The 23,087-nt window shown below is 41.2% G+C and overlaps 1 protein-coding gene across 1 annotated transcript in view; it reads left to right on the top strand.

Annotated features, from left to right (window-relative positions):
* NRG1 (neuregulin 1) overlaps nucleotides 1–23,087 on the top strand; it is a 306,864-nt gene that overhangs the window by 138,712 nt on the left and 145,065 nt on the right. Inside the window, exons 2-3 of the mRNA XM_013295510.3 lie at nucleotides 12,509–12,686; nucleotides 19,048–19,172. Of these exons, the coding sequence (XP_013150964.1) occupies nucleotides 12,532–12,686; nucleotides 19,048–19,172 (280 nt within the window). The 5' untranslated portion in view covers nucleotides 12,509–12,531. The remainder of the gene's footprint in view (nucleotides 1–12,508; nucleotides 12,687–19,047; nucleotides 19,173–23,087) is intronic.

Here is a 23,087-nt window from a genome sequence, read left to right as displayed (position 1 = left end):
TAGCGTGTAGGTAGAATCCCAAACTGCAATTAGTAAGAGAATATTTTGGCAACTGTGACACCCAAACACAGGGGAGTACTGTGAGACAGAAGAGAGGGTCCTTAGTCAGCTGAATGGACTTCAGACTATCACAATGAAAGAGAATAGGCAGACATTCCTAAGCAGAGAGATGTATTTTGCTTCATGATGGCAGCAGTAGTGAAATAATCGGTGAGAGAAAAGCCAGAGGTTAAAAAAAAAATTGGTAAAAAAGCCAGATGGTGTGTGTACATCATTTTAGGTAAAAAACCAAACTCATCTTTTGCTCATCACCAGGGGTGTCACTAGGCTTCTTGTGAGAGTGTCCTGCACTCCCTACTCATGCCACCTTGCAGGACTGAGTCTTACAATAAACCTGAAACACCTGCCAGTTCTGCTACCAGGGTTGCACAACAGTTTCCATTGTAAATCTCCATTTTCCCAAACTTTTTTAGGATCAAGCTGTTATCTTTGATTTATTCGTGTAATATGAGTTTCTTTCTCATGTCTTCTAGAAAATCTGGACAAAAGAGATGACTGACAGCCCCCTAGGGTTCAGCACAGTTGGGGAGAACGTTATGCATTCTGCCTGTTACATGCTATTCTCAATGAAAATCCAGATTGGAACTTGACATGATACCATCTTTTTAGGAAATGTGGTTTGGTTTGTGAAAGGTGGCTTTTTTTGTTTTTGTTTTTTAAGACTACTAAAAGAAAGAAAAAAACATCAACACATAAGAATTAGTCTGAACACTACACAGACGCTCTCTAAAGGGAGATTTGGTTCTGGTTCAGTACTTCTATCTTACTGCTTGGGGAAACATCCCTCCTGTGTCTGTCAAGGAGCAACAGCTTCCTCTAACAGATTTTGCAGTTATTTACTTCAGACAGCTTCATAGTGGCACAATGGCCACATGAGTTGAGACTGGAGACTATTTTAATGCTGGCTCTGTAAGGTATAGATAGGCAATCTGCTGGGCTGCTGCAGCATGACACCAGCACCAATGTATGGGAACCTTCTTGCTTTTCCTCATCTGGGCTTTTTTCTGGGAAGTCGTCTCAGGGTACTCCCACATGAGATTTTGACACTGTTGGCACAATAAGGAGTGTGTAGATTGCTACCTTCCTTGCATCTTAGCTGTCAAAACCTGAACAGAGCTGGCATGAAGTCTAGTGGGACTCTGTGGTGGAAACAGCTTTGCTGCATATTAGTTTGCAGTCATTCTTCTAATGCTTTTCAGTAGTTTCTCAGCAGCAGAAAAGCACATTTTAGGCTGGATGCTATGTGTGCACAGCCCAGGTAATTCATGGTTGAAGTCGGTGTCCTGGCTGGGAATTAAAAGCAAAAGAGGAGTTTCTTGTTGCAGAGATAACAACAAACGGAAACTTGTACTAGAAATTATGTGGAACAGATAGATTGCAGGAGATGATACTCAAAAATCTCCAGCTCAGTAGTAGCAAAATGAAGCTGATCACAAGGTTATTATCCTTGAGAACGAAACAAAGAGGAGACTAGGAAAGAGATGGGACATTGGTCTTTTTATGCAGAGGTTTATAATCCCACTGATGTCTTTCTAGCCTGAATGATGAATGCATATTAACATGTGTAAGTGTTAACATACAAAGTCACTGTCATTAAAGTCAGATTTCTTAAACCAATTCAATTCAAGCAGAGAGAACATTGCCTCTAGAAAGACCTGTTAGAACTAATTTAATCCGGAAGTTTATTGATTCAACTTAATCTGTTAAGGAATTGATTTTAATGTAAGTTTAATCATAAATCAGCTTTAAATCAGTTTAAGTGTGTTCACACTGAGGCTTTGCATTGGTTTAAATAAAAATGATTTATGCTTTACTTAGAAATCTGCCAATTTGGATATAGATAAGGTCTGTAATTTTTTTTTCCCCTTACAAAGACTGTAGCACACTTCTCCATCTATCAGTATTGAATCAATGACAAAGCATTTTATTTCCACAAGGCCTGAATTTTACCTTAGTGCTCTGCTGGGCCTTCAGTTCTTATCATATAGCAAATAAAGACCTGGATACTTGGACAATTGATATAATCAATTTTCAGGCTGTGATTTTAACCAAAACTGTGACATATAAAAAGCGTTTGTAAGTTTAAAATAATAAGTTGAGGAAGGGAGGTTTACTTGATTTACTGTGTCTTTGCTCTTTTTACCAGCAGCTTGTCCAGAATTGATGTCGAGTTTATTTTCCAACTCCTTTTTAGCTAAACTTTACAATATAGTCTCTGTTCTGACAATTGAGAGTCTAGATCGGGACGTAAGATTTGGTAAACTATGTACATTACTTGCTACACTTTACGTACTTGAGTGGCTCTAGAATGTCTTCCTGTGACTTCTGCATAAACAATATCACCTTCCTACAATAAAAGCCATAATTCCTCCCCAACTAGATACTGGTGGCTACAATCACAAGGGTTAGATACGCAGGATGTTAAATAATAACTTTTTAATGCACTTTATAGTCTTTTTCACATAGTCATAGATTTTAAGGACATTGAGGGATTTTGACAAAAGGTTACATAAACACCTGGCAGGATGGGCTTGATTGTTATGGCTAGGAGCTCCAGGCTGGACTTGGTGGCCTAGAAATCTGTTCCAATTTTCTGTATTTGTGTAAAGATCCCACTCCTGTGTGGCCTATTACTTAGCATTCACACAGGTTTCCAGTATGTAATTCCACCACTTATGGTTGATCTGGAATATATTTTTTAAAAGCCTTGTGATTTTTCCTACATAATTTTTGAACTTTTGCCTACAGTCCAGAAACCATTTTAGAGTTGCATAAAGTGTTCCTGTTCCTGCTCCGGTGATTGCTGGACTGTGACATGTTTCTGCACGCTTTACTGATCATGTGGTTATGGATTTTTTGGAGGTTGACCTTTAAAAACGTGTCTAATCTTGTATAATAATTTAACCAGGAGAGATGCTTCTAATTAGATCTTTTTGTGAGCTGTTCCTGGTTGCAGATAGTTAGCAATATTTTTACTTAAGAATTTTGTTTGATTTTTCATTTGTCTGAAGACAGCCTGTGCACATTTTCAAACGGGTATGACATAAGCGTTTCCTTGTCACTGCAGTTTCCTCTTCTGTTTCGCCATAGCTGCTGAGTATAAATGTGGGGTTCAGTATATGTTGGAAGTAAATTGTGCTGAAAGGTTTATGGTTAGATCCTCTTTGCATACTGTGTAAGCCCATAGTATTAAGTGCCATGTTTAGATTTTTGCTGAGCTGAATTTGAGCTGATGATTTGTGTGCAGTGCCCAGGTATATCCAGATCCTTGGTTCCTGAAAATAGCCAAGTGGCTTTCAGTCTTGTTGGCTTTTTGCACAACTTCTGATAAAAATAGGAAGATTTTGCTAACAGAAGTTTAGAGGTGATGGCCCCATTTCAGTCAAACGAAGGGGTCAGGACTAGCTGTGCCGTGACCCCAGGGGGAAGGCACACCCTTTTGCTGAGGCGGTGGCACACTTTTGGCACTCTTAGACCATGCTGGTTTTCCCCTTGGCATGGAGGTATGAAAGCGGTCATCTTTCAAATTTAATTAGGAGCCGAGTCACAGCATGCTCCAACATCATCCGCCTAGCAGAGATTATGGCAGACAGGGGCAGGGGGACAGCGCTTTCAGGTGCTGTGCAGCTGGGACAGGGCTGGTATATGCTCTGCTCTGCCTATGATCAGCACCAGAAGAAAATAAAAACTTTAGAGGCATCTCTAGTTAAGTCTGGGTGGGAACAGACCCCGCTTTGGAGCTGCAGTGGAATGGCTGCCTTTGCCTTCCGCAGGTTTCCTCTGTGCAGTCTTGGAGCACACAGGTGTATTTGTAAGCCTATGTCCTTCCACAGCCTGTGCTGAACACCCACATAAATCCCAGAAAAAGAGTATTGCTAGGAGAGCTGATGACAATGGATTTAAGGGAGAGGAGGGGAAGGAGAGTGGTGAATGAGGAGCCAATACCCATAGTGTTAAGTTTGATTTATGCATTAGCAAATCAATGTCTTGAAAGTTTCAAAGTTCTTCACACTGCTGTAAGTACTTTATGCAGCCTGTAATGCAACAACAGTTTCTTCCTTTCGATGCTCCAATTAATCTTGTTTTCTCCAAATTAATTTCTACGTTTTGATTTTGTTTCTGTCCATGTCAAACAAGCCATCAGACAGGCTTCAGCTCAGGTTTTCCACCTTGCAACCCCAAAATTTCAATGTGAATAAATGGTTCATTATGGGGAAGAACATCAGCGGACAATGAACCCCCAAACTGCCAACTGTGCCTGGAGATGCCCAGACATTTTCTCATCTATTTTGTGAAAAAAGTGGTGGCCTCTGTTTGAACTTTGTGAGGGAGAGATTATTTGGGACTTTTGGGGAGGCAAGTGTTTTGGTAAATCCTGTTTTGGGTGTTTCTGTGTGCCCACTAATTATTCTTTCCTGTAGATATATCCCCAAACTCAGATTACTCAGGTATCCTTGCTGGAAATGACAGGGAGTCTAGCTCTGTGAACTCATGCAGGATGAGGTGATTAGCGGTCACCATTAAGGTACCCTGCATCCCACAGTCTGGGAATCATCTTCCGACCACCATTTCCACTGCATGTCACCTGTCATGGCATTCCCTACTGCCCATGTTATATAATTTGTTAATAAGGCATCCAAGTGGGCAGCAGGTCCTTTTGGTTTTCTTGTTCAACATGAAGAATTGTTTTAATACTGGGGAAATTCATGTGAATCCTGTGGCTACAGCATTGTCTGATGTTATTTAAATTCTGCATCATGCACTAATGTAGCAGATTACATCTATATATTATATGACTGAGTTCTCGCTGGGAGTAGGGACAATTTGTCATGCTTAATTAGTAAGATTTCTGATCAGACACCTAGAAGTGCACTGGCAATGTTGCTGCATGTGTGTTGTTAGTCCTTCTCTTAAGGCTTCCACAGCCTCAAGAGGATGGGGAAGATTTTGAGGAGTGTGAAAGCCTGCCACAGATAGATCTGCACTGGGCAATTTATTGGCTGAGACACAGTACACTTTTGTCTGTGAAGTGGAACTATTGCAGAATCAGAAAAAGCTACAAAGCCAAGAAAATAGTGTAAGGCAGGAGAAAAAAATGGGTCTCTCTCTGATTAGGATCCAAGGGAAAGCAATCACTTGTGTCCTTTGGACGTGAGCATCCTAGATTTGTTGGTACAGTGTGAAGGGAAGGAGCATGATGGAGAAATGCTGACAGGCTGGAGAAGTAACCAAGAGCAAAGGAGATGGAAACGAGTTATAAAATATATATATTATATATAGTGCATATATTTATATGCACTATACAGGATTTCAACAGCTTACAGGGTTCAACGCACAGAATATCTGTGTTTTCTGATGATGCCAAATACAGCAGTGTGCCAGAGTATACAAGCTGTGAGAGGGAGAGAAGGAGATGTCTGCAGCACTTTTGAGCCATCAGAATGAAAGGCTAAAGCTCTAACACAGCTACAAAAAAGTAAATTCTACAGAAAAGAGAAACAAGGAGTTACCCAAGAACTGGATTTTCAGGAGTAATCCAGAGGAATAACCCCTGAAACTATACAAAAGGAGAGTGTTTTTGCATTGAGCATCTTTCCTTCCTTGCGTTTTTTTTCCCCTGGATTTGATTTTACTCTTCCCAACATGACCTTAGGGCACACCAATGTGGCCACACATGTACCACAGCTGAGACCCAAAGTTTAAGATGTGTGTGCCTCTCAGCCCAAAGATGAACCTTCCAAGTCTGGCCATAAGGCTTAGTCTGAGACCCAGTCAAGTCAACAGTGCAGCCACAGCCTTTGCTCTTAGGTAGTTCTCTCAGCTATTCTAGTCTCTTTTTGGTGACTTAATGCATGCCTTTTCTGAAGCAAAGATACATATTAGTGATGAAAATACTTACACTGAAGAGCAAAGAAAAGAGAGACACATGTATGATGCAGCAAGCTGTGCTTCCTTCCCGATCTGGCTTCAAGGCATGCAACTTGTGACAAAGTTTTTTAATGTGCAGTCCTGAAATTCAGCTCCTAAATCAAAAGTAGTTTCATGTAAAGAAAACCAATTCACTGAGTACTTGCAATTCCTCTTGAAGTCCACAGCACTTATGCATGCATAGCATTTTTGTGCATTGGATTGCTTTAATTCTAGTGCTCAAATAAAGATTCCGGAGCCTACCTTTATGCACTTAGGTATGTAAAATACAAACCTGTAGAAGTTTATATCGACTTTATGAGCAGTTGTCCCTGAATTGCTTATTGGATAACAACTATATTTATTTTATGCTGTCCCCACATTTTCAGTTTGTATGATCAGGTTTTTATATTGACAGTGTCTAACAGGATCATCAAAGTTTATCAGGGATGCAGCCAGCTGGAGTCAGCTGAAGCACTGTGAACCAGAAGAGAGAGTATTTAATGCAATCAGGCGGTGTGTTCCTGCAGACACGGATCATCAGTAAATAAATTAAGTGTTGACCTTTAAATTGTAATCTTTAGGTTAGACGCTTGCTCACACCCAGCATCTCTTGTGAAACCTACATTTTGCTGTCTTTGAATGCAGATCCCTGTCTCTGAGGAGGTCTAAGCTCAGAAACTGATATCTTGAGTGACTGCAGGAGGCTGGACAGCCTGGCATTATCTTGTTACACTGAATAAATGGGAGCTCTCAGGCTTTCCCTTGTGGACATGATACTTCTAGACAGGGCAGTTTGTCACTACCATCCTTTTTCTGGCTACGCTGGAGATGCTTTTTATTTGTAGAGTGGAGGGGGGACTGGTGAGACCTTCTGCATTTGCACAGTACTTATTCCGTATGTCCATTTTCAGTGTTCTGTTGAAAGCCTCACCTTCCCAAGGTTATGTTATGAGTTGGCCCTTGATAATCTCATTGGAAGGGTTTCCTGGGCTTCTGACAGGGAGAATGAAAAGATTAATGCAAGTTCAGAGGGCAGCTTCATGGCGAGGGGTAAATATCCATGAACACTGGCATGACATACCACATACTTGAAAGCATCTCACCCCGAATAAACAAATACTTCAGGTGGAGATCTATGAGCTTGCTGGGTGCGCCATTACTTTGAAAGGACCAAGTGAGACTTCAGCACTGTCATACCTAAACCTGTCAGGCTGACTGAGTTTAGACTTAAATGCCCCACAGCATGAGCTGTTCCCAGTCAGGGTAATCAGAATTGCAGTTGGCTTTGTGATTAGCTTTTGAGAGTAGTTACTCTGATTTATAGTGGCATTTGCTGGTTCCTTGTTGATACGGTGTTCAAAGAACATGGCTGTAGTGTTATATCCCTCCCTATTGCTCTGTTTCTTGGCTCCTGACCATGTTGCTAACCATGTCTGTGGCATTCCCCTTTCTTTTGGCCTTTAAGACATCTGAAGTCTGCAAAAATTTCCTTTTAACATCACCAGGAAGAATGAAGTTCTGTGGATCTTGGCTTTACATGTAATACTCAAGACAAATGCCAGGTTTGAGAATTTCCTTTTGCTGCTCTACAGAGATATTCAGATTACACCAAGACCCAGAAGCTGACATGTATATGGCAGTATTTTCAAAAGGGTACAGAACTGAGAAATTCCTATTTAAGTAGCTAATTATTTGTTTGGTTTTCCAGTCTCTCAGCTCATGTTCAGTTAGTCTGGTATTTTGGAGAGCTGGTTGTGTGGGATTACCTCCTATCATTACCTGCAGTGTTTTATCATGTAGGTAACCTGCACAGAGACTCAACATGCTGGAAGGAAATAGTCAGATTTTGAAAAGTGTTCAGAATGCAAATGTTGCCTGAAAGAGTAATAGGAGGATTAAAACCAACAGAAAACAATGGAATTTTTGGTTGCTTTTTTTTCAGTTGTCTAAGCAGGAGCAGTATACACTTTAAAGTGTAGTTTATATGGTTTGCACCAAAGGCTTTAGAAAATCTGGCCTGCTGCTGGTAAACCTGAGCTTGATTACAATCTTATATGCAAGGGCAGAAGGCTTTTGAAAATAATATAATTTGTCTTTCATTACTGCCCTGCCTTAAGCATTATGCTACAAAAAAGCATGTCTGAGGCCAAGGCAATGGGTGTTATTCTTGTGGCTTCTATTACCACTCCCCAAGCTGTTGGTCACAATTTTGCACAGCAAACTGTGCACATGTGCCTACTGGCAAGCATGCCTAATACATTCCTGTGCTGAGACTCTTAAAAGGCTTTGTGCCTTCCTAGGAAAAGAAAAGAAATGGGAAAAAAAACAACCACTCATGGAATTTCAGCTGAAAGCGTGTAGTTGTGTGATAATATTTTGCAGGCTTCCTGTTTAATTTGTTCAATGTGTTGAGCTTCCATGCAGATTAACTATACAATCAAACACTGAGGGTGAGGAGATTGCTGTGCTTTGCCAAACTCACCAAAGTCCAGAAAGAAGAAGTTATCTCCAGTCATACATTATCAGTGAGACTTTTGCCGAAAGAATATGGAAATGCATGCTCCTTATCTGCAATATTATGCAGGCCAACAGACATTCGTTTCTGAAAAAAATTGCTAACAAAATGACAGGCATTCAAGCTGTCTTAATAAGCAAAGATCTAACACTTTGCGTGCTTTTACCTGTTAAACCCTTCCAACAGTGCAGGACTGTTGCTGACACAAGTGCTCTGCCACTTTGCGAGGGCTCATCACAGCATGACAGCCCCCTCTCACTATCAGCACCCCTCTTGCTTTCGTAGAAAGTCTGGCAAACCAGGGGAGGTCTGTGGGTCACAGAGAGAGGTCCTGTCCGGGGTGGGTGAAAAGCCTGGGGTTTGACATGAGTGCCTTTCTGCGTGTCTAACTGACTCTTAAAATGTGAGGCCCTCCCCGGTTTTGGCACAAGGATTACAGATAAAGTAGATTCCACCACACTTTTCATTCAAGCAGTGCTGCTTTTGGGCTGCTTCCACACTGCATTTCTGCTGTTTCTCTTCTGGATTTGAATGTTTTCTTTGCTACCTGGCCCTTGTCATTTTGTGATGGATGGCACGTGTAAGGGCTCTGCTGCCACTGTATCGGAGCTGCTGGCAACAGCACTGCCCAAAACGTGATCCTCAGGAAACGCTGTGAATCTCCCATGCATCTTCACAATACGTTCTGACAAGTCATCCTGACACCTCAACCCCCATCTATACATAGAAGACGCAGAAGGTGTTTTCCCTTGCCCTGTCTCCCTGGTTCCTGCTGCATCAACAAGCCTCCCCGGGAGCGAGCACTGGGCAGAAGTCTCTCTGGTGGCAGGAGCAGTGCTTGCATGGCAGGCGCAGCAAGGAGCAGTGGAAAGGAGCCAAGTAGGCAGGAGATGCCATGGGGACAAAGGGGGAAGGGGTAGAGAGGCAAAGGGAGGGAGGTGCCAGGGGAAGCAATGTCTACTTATCGTTATAAACATTTTTGCCTCCTTTAAAAGCATTTTTACCCCTCAGACAAGATCTTGTCTTTCCAGCACCAGAAAAATTGGCACAGGCTGTGATGAAAGTCAACTACCTCTTGCAACAGGGAAAACTGATCTCAATCCAAGCACACAATGCTGTACTTTTATCAGCACAAGCTTTCTCATATGCCTGGCAGGTCTGATTAACTTTTACAAAACTACAGCTGAACAGAAACAAACATAGTGTAAATGAAAAGGAGAAAAAAAAAAAAAAAGAAGAAACAATCTCTTTTCTGTCATGTCTGTGAGCAGCTTTTACTGCTTTCCCTGAAGAGCTTGCATGCTTGGACAGTGAGTTACTGTGAATTAGTGAGGGTCACTGCCATTGATTAAATCCTCTTTTATGTTTCCTGGTAACTTCTGAATTATGGCAACAGTTGAGCATATTAATTTAACACTTTTTTTTTCATTGACAGTTCCGATGGAGGAAAAAATCTGCAAGTCATTTTTAGAAGATAATATTGAATTAAAACAAAATTCAGGAACAAAATGGCATCTCCCTTTTATTCCCACTTTCACACTGCTTTGTTGACAGGGAAATCAACAACCAGTTGAAGTGTTAAGCACAAAAATGTTAATCCTTGCAATTGTGTTTATTGTCTTAATGTATGCAAAATACAGGCTAAAGAATATTGCTTTTTTATTTCACATCTCTGCAGCTTATTTTCTTACATAGTAACCAAAAGTTATAACCTTAACTCTTTAATGAGAGAGTGAAACTGTAAATACAAACCTCAGTAATAAGGCTCTTAATTAATGCTTATTGGGCATTTTTTTGAAAATTTAAAGATTGGTGTTTTTCAAAATACCTTTCTCTCTTTTGGGTAAATGCTCAATATTTACATGTGTGCTTAGGTAAATATATGTATATGTACAAATACACACATACACTTATAAAAGTATATTTAAACATACTGGTTTCAGAATAGTCTGTGGGCATTTGTTTTTCAGAAAGTAAAAATTGTTTTGGTAGCACTTTGGGAATATGCTGGAATTTCCAAAATTATCCTGGGGGATGTGGAAAATGGATAACAATATATGAGAAGACATTTTAGTAGAGATTTCTTTCTGGTCATGATATCCTGGGCCTTACCCAATCTGTCTCATTGCCACCTTGACACATGTGCCTACCCTGCACATAAAACTTCCACGGATGCCCTCCTCAGAGCAGTTGTGCCTCTCAGACGTTTTGCTGATGTCCAGCCCAAGACTTCCTGCCAGGGACTCGTTTTCCACATCAGCAGAGATGCATGGAAAAAGTTGTCGCCTTCCTCTTAATCAAAAGTTTTTTAATTATTGAAAGCTTCTCTGTCCTATCCTGTCTTCTGCTGATGGCCCAGTAGGCATGACCTCATTTGCTCATTCACTGCAGACCACATTTTCCCAACCACCGTTGTTTATGCTGCTCTGCTCCAGGCTCAGTTTCCAGGGAAATCAGGTGTTTTTTCCCCTGGGCTTTACTGGGATCAGGCAGGTCACTTCACATGTGGGACAGGCCATGCTGCTGTCTGCAACATGCAACTGCTAATTGGGCATGTGTGTCTCCAGTTCTTTATACACACCTTTCATAGTTATGGCCACATTGGTACTGCTTGCTTTTTGTTTGATTGGAATAACAATTAAGGGCAATTGACATTAGCAGGTCTCAACAAACACACAAGCAACAGATACCAAAGCATCATCAAGCGTGTTCCAGTTTGTCAAAACATTTTCTTGTACATGACCGTAATGGAGACCTGTTTGTGTCCCAGTGAATGCTCCTAATCTGCATGTTACAGGGAATCGTTTAGCCATGGTGGCCATTTGTTTGTTTGGACAATATTACAGGTATTCAAGAAACAAAACACACTGCAGCTAGAGGTGCTGCATGGGAATATTGGATCCTCAAAGGTATAGACCAACAACGGGGCACAGCTGAGCTGGGATGGACTCACAGGCTATCACCCACCAGCTGACCAGCTGCGGCTCCCCGTGTTAGCCCTCCCCCGTCTGTGTGGTGAAGGTGTTATCTTAAGCCCCAAGGGAAGTAAGGTTAAACCAGGTGGTTTACCTCGATGCTGGAGCACAATAGAGGGTGGTTTACAGCTAACCCGGGAAGTCAAAAGAAGGGTGGTGTCTCACAGAGGAACCACATCTTCTTTTGAAAACTGTGCTCAAAGAGCAGTACTGGTTGTGAAGTATTAAAGGTCTTTAACTTAGAAAACCCTAAACGGTTTGAGATTTACCCACACAAAAAACACTATTGCTGTGACACAGTAGAAATTGAGATGAATCAGCTGGAGTCCTTCGGTGTGTGGGAGCCATTGGCTAAGCCTTTTCAATGCAGTGTCCCCTTCTGGGTCCAAAATACTCTTAATTGATATTGATTCTCTTGATGGGTTTCCAAGCCCATTGTCTTTTGCCCCAGGGAAAGGATATGGCCAAGATGAGGCTTGAGGTGGGTGTGTAATACGGGTTATAATGTTTGGCTGGAGCAAAAGCCTTTCCCTTGGATTAGGGAAGCTGTCAAGCTTCTATGTATGCTTTTAGCTCCCTGTCATATCAGTTGCACCTGGAGCCTTTGGATAGCCCCCTGACTCATAGCAGCTGAAACAAATAAAACAGCAAGACACCCTCCTCTTCCCTTTCTGTACTACCTACCGAGGCTGCTTGCTGCAGCACGCTGTCTCGGTGCATACGATCAATTTAACTGTTGTTGGTGCTTCATACCACATTCAGAAGCAGCAGTTCAGTTCTCACTAAGGATGTGTATGTCTTGCAGGTTATAAGACCTATGTAGGACGACTCCAAAGGGCAAAACTAGGCTGTCATTTAACGTGCCCTTATGCTTCAAGGATGATACATATAACAGACTAATTATCCTTATTTTTCAGGTTTTGGAGTAGAAGCATTGCTAGTCTGTCTGGGGTTTTGCTTTCTGTAGCTTGCCTAGCTCAACTTGAGTTAACGCTGTTTTCCCTTCTGAGGATGGCCTAATCACCAGCACGTTCTTTTATTTCTTTAGCGGTGCCTCCCAAATTGAAGGAAATGAAAAACCAAGAGGCTGCTGTGGGTCAGAAGCTAGTGCTAAGGTGTGAAACCACTTCAGAGTACCCTGCGCTCAGATTCAAATGGTTAAAGAATGGAAAGGAAATAACCAAAAAAAACAGACCGGAAAATATCAAGATCCCAAAAAAACAAAAGTAAGTACAGACACATATCTTGCAAGCAGGGCTGGGAGCAGTGGGGAGAGTTGCTTACCAGAACACAAGCATTGGGGTTGTTAACTGCAGTATCACAAAACTAAAAGCTGTGAGTTACAGAGGAAGAAAATTTAAGGAAACAGACACTGATGTTGTTTTTCTTGAGTGTATGAATGAAGTGATAGTGTGGTATAAATATTTCATAAATTATTTTCCCTTTTCAATTTATATGTATTTTCTGATAGCCAAGGGCTATATTTTAACCAGTAAACCTTGGAGGCTGACCGTTTTTAAACTACTGACAAGGACAGGAGTACCTTATGTTTATTGTCTAAAATCCAAGAACACAAAATTATCAGAACAATGCAGATTTGGAAAGATTTCTGAGATTTGCTTTGCAAGCTATCTAGTTTAAGAAGGTCTGAATGCTGTCTGCATTAGCTTTGAATGCCTTATGCAAGTTTGCAGTAGTCATTTACCAGAGGCATTTCTGCACATGCAGAACAAGGCATGGGTCTAGCAGATGTCAGATGACTAGCAAAGCCTGCAAATCTCATCCTCCTGGCTGGGGGAAAGTGTCCCTGACATGTGACTGAGGACTAGTGCCAAAAGATGGCCTCGTGCCTTGTTACTGTGGGGAAGGAGAAGAAGCTACATAATGTGTTTTCTGCACTGAGACAGGAGAAGGCTTTTGCTGTCTCTACCTTGCTGTTTAGGTTAAATTTTTTTGATTTTGGCTACTCATCCATCAAAGGAAGCTATGAAAATCTGTTTGAACACAGCCCTTCAGCTCTCGCTTCTGCTCTCTGTAGGCAGGGCTGCTAACTGCTGCAGTGGGCTGTGACCTCCCTTTATAAAAGAAAGAGGATTTGGGGTGGTCTCTGTAAGAAATCTTTCCTTCCAGGGTGTGAAATGTCCCCCATGCTTTTTGTCAGGTCTCACTTCATTAGGCAAAACAGTAGCCAAAATCAAGCAGGCGCTTGACTTTTTAGAGTTATTCAGGTTGAACACCAGACATCCTGCCCTCCCTTGTAGTTTCTCATACCCCAGCCTGGGGCACAATGTGAAAACAGGAGGGTGGCAGAGCATCACCACATCCCCTGTGCCATGGTTGCACAGACAGCAAGAAGAAACCTGTGATGTCTCCTTCCAGCATTTGCAAAATGGAGCTCTTCCAAGTGGCAAACAGCCTGGCAATTTGTCTGGACCCATTTGCAGGGCCATATGTCTCCGTCAGAGTTGTATTTTCAGTCTATTCTGTAAAGAAAATGTTCAGGTCAGAGCCTGGCCCTCAGCTTCCCCAGCAACACAGTGCTGCCTGTGAGGGGCAAACAGTATTTTCACATCTTACATTTGGCTGATGCTGATTGACCAAACGCACTGGATCTGGGATTTCACCTTCTGGGGCTGGGATTTGTCAGTTCAGCATTGAATCAATAACCACCTCCTGCCAGCTCCCTTCTTCTCCTCTGCACCTCCACCCCCACCCCCCCCCCCACCCCCCAAAAAATACTTTCAGGAGCTGGCAGGAAGGAAACTAGCTAATACTTATTGATCCGAGTATGCATGTGAAACATATGAGACTATTTTTCAGCTTGATATGCCAAAACACACTTAAAATTCTGCAAAAGACACATAATGAAAAAAAAAATTAAAATTGGACCTTTTTCAGGAAAATGGATCTGAAGTCCTGTTCTCCCACCGTAAGTGGGCAGAGTGCAGGTTTCAACCTGGATTTCACACTTCTGTGTACTGCCCCAGCCGTGAGGGTATCACTCAGCACTGGAATTTCTCCCTTCTGTTTTCTGTTTTAAAACGGAAATGTAAGTGGGAACAGAGAAGCCCTTCCAGTTAGAGATATGAAAGTCACTAGATGTAGAGTACAAAAAGGGGAAAGACCGATTTTCCTTGCCTTTCTGCTTTGAGATTTTAGTTCAGGGACACATCAGTGCTGTGCCATTTCTTCTTTTGCTGTTTACGTGTGCTTCCAGGACTGAGTAGATGTCAAGAGCTTAAGAGAAGATAGATTTTATTTTGATAAAAAGTGGGACAGGCACGTGTTCTAAAACGAAATGAAAACAGGGGGAAATGCAGTGCAAATGAATACATCAAAAGATGTATAGATCACAGTAAACAAAGCTACATTAAAAAGTTTGCATCACAAATGAAAGGTGTATCAATGATCAAGGAGTTTTTTCCCCTCTTTTTTTCTGTGGTTTTTCACGAGAGCACATTTATCAATGTTTGTCATGTGCATATGCTGCAATGTTGTTACAATAAGCATTTTAGCATTATTTTTTTTTTTAATATTACCAAGTGTGCGAAACATCAGCTAGGGAGACTAGAGCAGTTGTTGAGCTGTCTGGGATTAATGACTATTTTAAAGGTCAAATGGCTATCTAAAAAGTAGGCTATGTTTCTGAAGAACCATAAGTATGCAGGGTACCACAGTCTTATTGACTTTTTCATTCCAAACACTTTCTACGTATTTATAAAAACAAAGTTTGTAAGTAGTGCCTAATGGCCAGAAGTGACTTTTGGTAATGTCATATTTTCCAGGAAATCACCTTTCTCATTGTGTGATGGCAGAATAAAACCTGTTCATTGCTGGGAGAAAAACAAATATTTCTGAGTTCTGCCTATTTAGATTTAGTTATTTTAACAAATAGCAAAAATATCTGGCAGATTGATGAAGGGTCTAGCTCAGAAGTTCAAAATTAAGACCTTAGCTTGGCACCTGGAATACACAGGGAAAAGCTAATACTGCAGCTTGGTGTGTATTTGGTACATTTGGCCAGTGTGAATACTAGGATTTGCAGAAGTGGAGCAGGTGCTGACAACTGTGTTTTCCTAGTTTTTTAAGAGTTTAGAATGGCAAGTTTGTGGCAATGCAGGCTTCCTCAAAGCTTAGTCTTCTGAAGACTGCCTTGCATGTAAAATGACCTTGGCAGATCATTTTAATCATCCAAGCTTGCTAGGATGATTTTGGGTTGATTCAGAGGGCGCAGAGCCCTGACATGTGATGACATGACGGTACAGCAAGCAAATCACACTAAATGACTGTGCCCCTTCTCATTACACCGGAAAGTCAAGAGAAACTGAATGAGTTTAAATTTTAATGAAAGGCAGTTAAAGGATTCACTGTTTACCTCAAATTTGTTATGGTGTAAGAGCATGCAGCCACTGAGTTTCTGCTGCTCTTACGATTGGTGATGATTCCTGATGCCATGACGGATTAATTTGTGTGTCCAAGTTCTAAGCTATTCCTTTGTGTCAATGGAGTTACAGAAAGAATTAGGCACCAGACAAGGGCTTTTCACCTGCTAGCTAACTTTCCCATGCCTGTCAAGTTGTACTGGTAACATTTCATTTTCCTCCTCTGATTTCAAACCCATGTGAAGCCTGCACATTTTTGTTTTGGGAAGTGTGCTGTACAGAGTCAGGCTCTCTTCATTACATCAGGAGAGACTCCTTTACCAGGGTTGGGTTTTTTTGGGCAGAGTGAAGGTGCTTGCCACTTCACCTATCTCATGGCTTTGGATGCAGTAGTGCATAAGAAAACTTCGCGTGCAAGTGCCTTGTACCTTGGGCTTCATCCAGGCTTAGCCTGGATATTTGCTCGCAGACAGGCAATTCTGGATGACAGATGGAGACTGGAAGCAAAATGAATTCAAGCAGTCAGATAAGGCCGGCTGGGACTGCATTCTGTGGATGTAATTCTTTCCCTTTCATGTATGAATACAAGCTCAGCAGTGCCATAACGGCAATGAGCTGAAGTTATAGCAGAAGCAAATATTACAGGGGGAGGTATTTTCCGGTGTAGAATGGTATAGGCTGAGAAAAGGGCAAGCATTTGAATACAAAATCCCTTATCAGGTGTTTTAAGTGAGTACTGTTAGAGTACTGTATTGCTAGGGAGCTGCTTCATTTACAGCCATTAATGAGCCATCTTCTGCTCTGATCTTTTTGAATTCCATCCTGCCATGTCTCAATAATATTCTTAACAGTATAAATATGCATATTATTTCCTCCTGTTCTCAGAGACAAAACTCACATTTTTTGTAAAAACAAGGGTAAATTTGGCTTGTTAGAAGTAGATTTGTAAGAAATATGGTTGTTTCACCTATTTTAATATAGTCTTAAAATCATAAAAGGAAGACACAGTTCCCCAACTTTTCCTGCAGGTATCATGTATAACAAAGAGAATAAAAATAAATATGCAGGGGAAAGAGTTTCTTCTAAAAGCCAAGAGTGCCACAAAAGTGCTTTGCATCAATATTATTTAGCATCATACAAAGAGGAAAAGAGACTGCAGCAGACATGCAGTAGGTGCCTAAATAAAAGTGATATAGCTAGAGCTGTGCTTCTCGCTTATCATTGTGTTGACGTGATTTCCTAAACATTTACGTTAACGTAAACGTTGCCTTCCCAATGTAAACGCCTGTTTACGTTGCCTTTTGAAGCATCCTGAGGCTACAGCCTGCTCTCCGTCTGGACATACGTCTATGAGCATGGCTGAAGCCTAACCTGTGCGATACAGGAAATACCACGTGTCCACACAAGCTGTTAGGCCATGTAGACTACTGCCAGACATTCCTGGACAGGCCCTCAACAGGCTGTTGCAAAGGCAGGTGTGTAGGTGGCTGGTAGAAACATTAAAGAGCAGGCCATATTTTACTGTGTTGTAAGCATAGCTGTTAGGTGCAAAATTTCCATCCAAAAAGACAGCGTCTTTCACCTTCTGGACGCTTCTGTCAGTGTCTCAGCCACGTTTTTATCATATATTCATGGTTGCTACCAACTAGAGTCTGTCCAATCATCTGAAATACACCCCAATTAATTAATTCAGCATTAGGAACTGGGCTTCTAACGTCTCCTGAGAAGGGAGCCCAAATAGTCAGCTATTCAGTTGTTTACTGTTTGAGCAAACCTGAGCAAATTGCTAATCCTAGCTTGGTTGCTCCTCCTTCCTGCAAGACCGGTGGCCTCAAGAAAGCAGCCCTTTTTCATGATATGATGGGAAATTCTCATGATATGGGTTTCTAGCAGAGCTGTTGTCTATCTAGCACACTGCTGCCATCCCATGAGGGCCACAGTGCTGACTCTTAGCAGTAAGACCTTCGAATAGAGGCAGGGAAGGCTGAGCTGACAATAAGAAGATATTTGATAGCAAATGGGATAGTTTACTGTGCCGGAGGGAAGGATGGCTCACAGAGACGCGTTGGAAAGTGGGATTGAACATTTTGGTTGCTCCAGAAGCCCCCTGCTACAACCGACTTGTCTCTGGTCTGAACCCAGCCCTGCTCAGTGGTTCCCAGAAGGAGTAATCAGTTGTGATTTCTGTACAGAGAGTTAGGACACATGCCTCTTCTGAAGCAAAACAACTCCCCAAATGTTGCTCAGCTAAGCAGTCATTGCTAGATGTGCTGGTGACTGTGAGTTTTTAGATGGAAGGACCTCTGCCTCCCAGGGGTCACGTCCTTTATGTTGGGGTAGGCCAACTTAGGGAAGTCAATGCTCATGCACTCTCCTAGGTGACTATTCTGTAGATAAATGAGCAGGCTTTGCTACAGGCAAAAACTTCCCCAAAGCACTTCTTTTAAACAGAAACTGGGAACGGCAATAATGTGTGTATTTTCCCCAAGCTAGTCATTCTCTACACTCTAGGTAATGGGATTATTGCCATCACATGAGTTGGGGACCCCATGAATGACACCAGAATATGTTCCTACCAAATTAATGGGTAGGCGGGAGTTCTGCATTTTAAAATCTAATCTTAAAACCTTGGAGACTGATTAAATTCTGTCTCTGAGCCAGGAACAAAATGTAGCTTCATGCAAATTGTGCTCCTGCCCATAATTTTTTGTTAGTGCTGGAGAATGATTTACTATTGGGGTTTCAGAGGTTATTAAAGAGAGTGGTGTGTCCTAATCTCATGATTATTTAGTCAGATGTTAGAAACTACAATACTTACCCAGAACTCTGCTGCTGGCAATATGAACGTCTAGGAAAGGATAATCTATTTTAATGTTACACCCATCTCAATGGCATCTGGATAGCCAACAATTCAACTGAGAGAGAAAGGTTGTTTTTTCAGATTTTCTTGTAGAACAAAGCAGAACTCAAGCAGAAGAGCATAAACAAGTACCTTCTTTTGAGTTCATTAATATGCCTGTTTTCCAGCAACCTGTAAGAGATTTTTTTTTTTTATTCTCCCTTCTTTCAAACCCAGATAGTCTTAATCTGTCAGTAAGAATGGAAGACAACACTTTGTTGGGGGGAAAAAAAAAAGAGTACATTTGTCATGCAGTGAGCCTTACTCTGGTACAGGATGTTTACATGTTTTTTTCTGATTTCACAGGAAATACTCTGAGCTTCATATTTACAGAGCCACGTTGGCTGACGCTGGGGAATACGCGTGCAGAGTGAGCAGCAAACTAGGCAATGACAGTACTAAAGCCAGTGTTATCATCACGGACACCAATGGTAAGGTTTGACTCTTTATTTTATTGTCACGTTCAGAAAGACCATTTATTAAAGCTGCCACCAGGATAAAAGTGTTTGGAGGAGAGGAAAGCTTTGCAACTGAAGTAGAAGCACTGAAATCTATTAGGTGTACTGAGAAAATTAATGAGGTCTGACTTTTCTGCTGTTATAGTTGAGATGTTTGGTTTTCCTTACCCAGACAAATGGGATGCCTCCTGTGGATCTCAGGAGAGATCAGCATTTTCTGTGGTACACTTTCAAACACCAAGTCTAAGACACAGTCTAAATCATCAATGTAAGAAGAGAATGAAAGGAAGGGAATATTATTCTAATTCCCATAGTACATGTGAGTAGCCAAGGCCCTATAGATCTGTGGGGAAGCTTTCATTTAACCTAAAACATGTCCTAGTCTGAACTACAAACCAGCACCCCTTTCTGTGTCTTTGTATGGTTCTGATTGCCACCATTTTTACTTTCACAGATGTTGATAAGTTTTTCTTTTGATTTCTAAAATAATACTAAGCATGAATGTATCTGAAGGCATATTATTCAAAGGCGTGAATGTAATAGGCTACTTTGATTCAGGTATTGTGATTTAAATTGATTTCTTGAGGAGCAGAGCTTCTCATGAGGCAGATACCATTCAGACTTACTCAAATGATTTAAAATTGTTGTGAATTGCCACTTTTGCAGGGCTCCTTTCCATTTCATTTACAGAAAGTTCCAATTGCTTCTGACAGAATTTCCTAAGTGTTTCCACTGTACGCAAATGCTTTAGCAGTACTGTTTCTCCTTGTGAGTGCATTGAAGTCTGCAGTTCAGAAATCTTATTTCCTAAGTGTGGCATTAACTGATTCAGCTCTGATAATTCAAACTCCAGTGACCAACCAGTTGTGAAGTATCAAACAAGCATGACCTTATTAGCAAACAAAGCAGAAGTTCTGTGCGTATCTAAGATGGGTTTAAAGGTCTTGTTGCAACGGGAATTTACCAGACATGTTTTTCTGTTCTATGTTGTGCTCTGAAACAGGAGATAGGCATTTAAGTAAATTGAAAAACAAACATAAGCATTTGCCAGTGGGATTTGTCTTTGGCTGTCTGCTGTTTTGTGATCACACAGCAATTGCTCGACTGTATTCACTTTGTGTATTTGCTGTTCTATTTCATCAACTTAAGAATCTCAAGTGCTAAGATTTCATACAAGCTGTATGGTATTATAATCACAATCAGATGTCAGGAAACTGATATAAAAGATCAAGTGTTATTTTCCAGAATGTTATTAGGAGGAAAAATGGGTAGGTGTTTCTGTGTAGCTTTGTAAATGCGCTTGGTTTCCATGAATACAAATTTTGGTTGCTCATTAGCTGCTTACATGGAAAGCTCTTACACTGTTTCCAAGATACCGGAGTTTCCAAAACTCATCTGTAGCCGCTGTGCCTGGGCAATGATACAGATAAATGCAAAAAAAAAAAAAATGCTTGGCTGTCCTCTGTTACTTTCTCACACGAGGAACGGTGGTGTGGCTGGGGAGTGCATGTTGGACCTAATTCCTGTGCTTAATGACATGGATTTTTCAACTTCCTTTTGGGCTGTGCTGAATGACAGCGAAACACTCCTGCTGCAGGGACATGGGAGATTGGTTTTGAATGAAAATATTTGCAGGCAAACCCTGTTATGTGCATTTATAACTAATATGTTAGAATCTATCTAATCTTGTTGTGAAACATAAGTTGTTTAAAACATAGACATGCATGCAAACTCCCTGAATGTGGGACAAACTTGGATACAATCTAAACCTGGCAGCTGGCTCTTGTCTGTAAAGATCTGAACTGGAAACTCAGTGATATCTGAACTGGAACATCTATCTCAGTGATATCTGATAATCTAGAATCAGACATGGCAGCATTCATGGGCTGAATAAATCAATCATGTATATTTTGTTGCCACACATACATCTGAGCCCCCTCTACATATTGTTGCTTATAAATTACCAGTAAAATTGTCCCTCTAATGATGGAATTTTCCACCTGGATTTGTGAAACAGCATAGGCAACATCTGGTGACTTAAGAGCAATGGATCCCTAAGGCCTCAGAGGGCAACATCTGCTTTGCAAACAGGGACAGACCCCCTGCATGGGTGACCTCCTCACCCCTCCTTCCCCCACATTCCCTGACCTCTTCCCCTTGCTAGCTTAATGACAGATTTGGGATCTAAACTCGGTAATGAGCCCCGAAGGGCAGTCATTACTCAGGTCCTATATATCTGTGAGGTCCTGCACTACTCTGAAGAAAAAGAGAGGTTTTTTTAAAAAAAAAACACAAACAAACCAAAAACAAAAAAAAACCCCACACTAAAAACCCAAACCAAAAAAAACCAACCCAACACCACCATATTTAGCTTTTACTTGTTATTTCCTGCCAATGGGCTTTTGTAGAACATCTTGTGGTCCAGTGCAGTCCAGGAGCCCCTGTAGAAAACTGTGTGGTTATCTGAAAGGGCTGAACCTCTCAGAGTGGGCAGAGAGGTTGCTTCTTCCACCTCCAGGAGACAGGGCAACAGTGGGTAAGGAAAGATGCACCAGAAGCCTTGACTTATAGTCATACTGACCTGCTCTGCTACGTGAACTGCAACTTTAATTATGATCTTTAATTTAATGACCTCACCTAGTCTTGTTTACTATCTGTGCCCTGCTGTCTGCAAACTAGATTCTCCTTTACCTTTATGCTGGGTGCTTTAAGACTGTGGGTGGATAAGGTGATGGCATTTCTGGGTGTGGGGTTATTCTTTTTTCCACTAAAAGATCAGTTCTTTTCAGTATCAAAATCTTGGGTTTAACTGCCTAGAATTTTGTCACACTTTAACTATTTTAGTTGAAATTTTCTCTGCTGGTATATGACACGAAAACTCTAGGGCCAGGCCAAAGGTCTGAGTAGTATGATGCCTTGTCTCTGACATCAACTAGCAACAGGTACTGGGAAAAAACACATGAAGAACAAGGCAAATATGTTAGGGGTTTTCCCCAAGAATAGGAAAAGCCACACCTTTATCACTAAGGTCATGTCTGGAAATTGCTAACTTCCGTTCCCTGCTCCAAAGCATAGGTAAATGAGTATTTCCCAATAAAACAACTGTAAAAAATTCCTTGTTGTTTTCAGTAAACAAAAAGGTTTGTTTTTCCCTGATCTCTTTCCCAGAAATGGTAAATTTTTCTGTCTTAAACAGTCGGTGCAATACTAACTCCCATCCTTGTTACTGTTACTGTTATTATTAATGTTGCTGTTACTTGAAACTGCCAAATTTGCTCTTGTGCAGGTTTTTACAACACATACACACACACACCCCCCTCACACAAACTGTATTAACCTACACAGACTTTTAAATTTTCCCATTTCTACCGAAAGCCCTTGTCTACGGAGCCATACGTGTAGATTAAAAATGCAACAAATATTAGAATAGGTAGATGAACACTTTTTTTTAACAGTCTCGCTAGCAAGCAGTGGGAGCTCTTCTGTTCTTTTTTAATCTGTAATGAGTATAACTTGCCCACAGGATATAAGCTGCCTTATTATTTTCATTCACTCCTATTCATGTATGATCCCCTAAGAAAGACTGTAACTGAGGTCAGAACAGAGGCATGAAGTTCTTCTGGAGTTGTACAAATAGTGCACAGGTTTGCAAATGCGATAGTAACTGCTTTTTTGCATCCTAATTTGTCACCTTAGCCAGGGAAAATTCTTGCAGTGAATTATTTCATGGACTTTCTCATTAACATAAGACCTTACTATGCTTAATAAATAACACTGACAAAATACATCATACCACAGCCAAAGCTTTCCATTTCATGTTTGAAAACTTGCCACAACCCCCCTAATTTAGACAACTAGGTAAATGACTTTGTTTACTAAAGTGTTGAG

Source organism: Falco peregrinus, chromosome Z, assembly GCF_023634155.1.
Source record: "Falco peregrinus isolate bFalPer1 chromosome Z, bFalPer1.pri, whole genome shotgun sequence".
NCBI classification, from domain to species: Eukaryota; Metazoa; Chordata; class Aves; order Falconiformes; family Falconidae; genus Falco; species Falco peregrinus.
The sequence above is the reverse complement of the archived record's forward strand: the minus strand, read 5'-3'. Positions and strand labels throughout refer to the sequence as shown.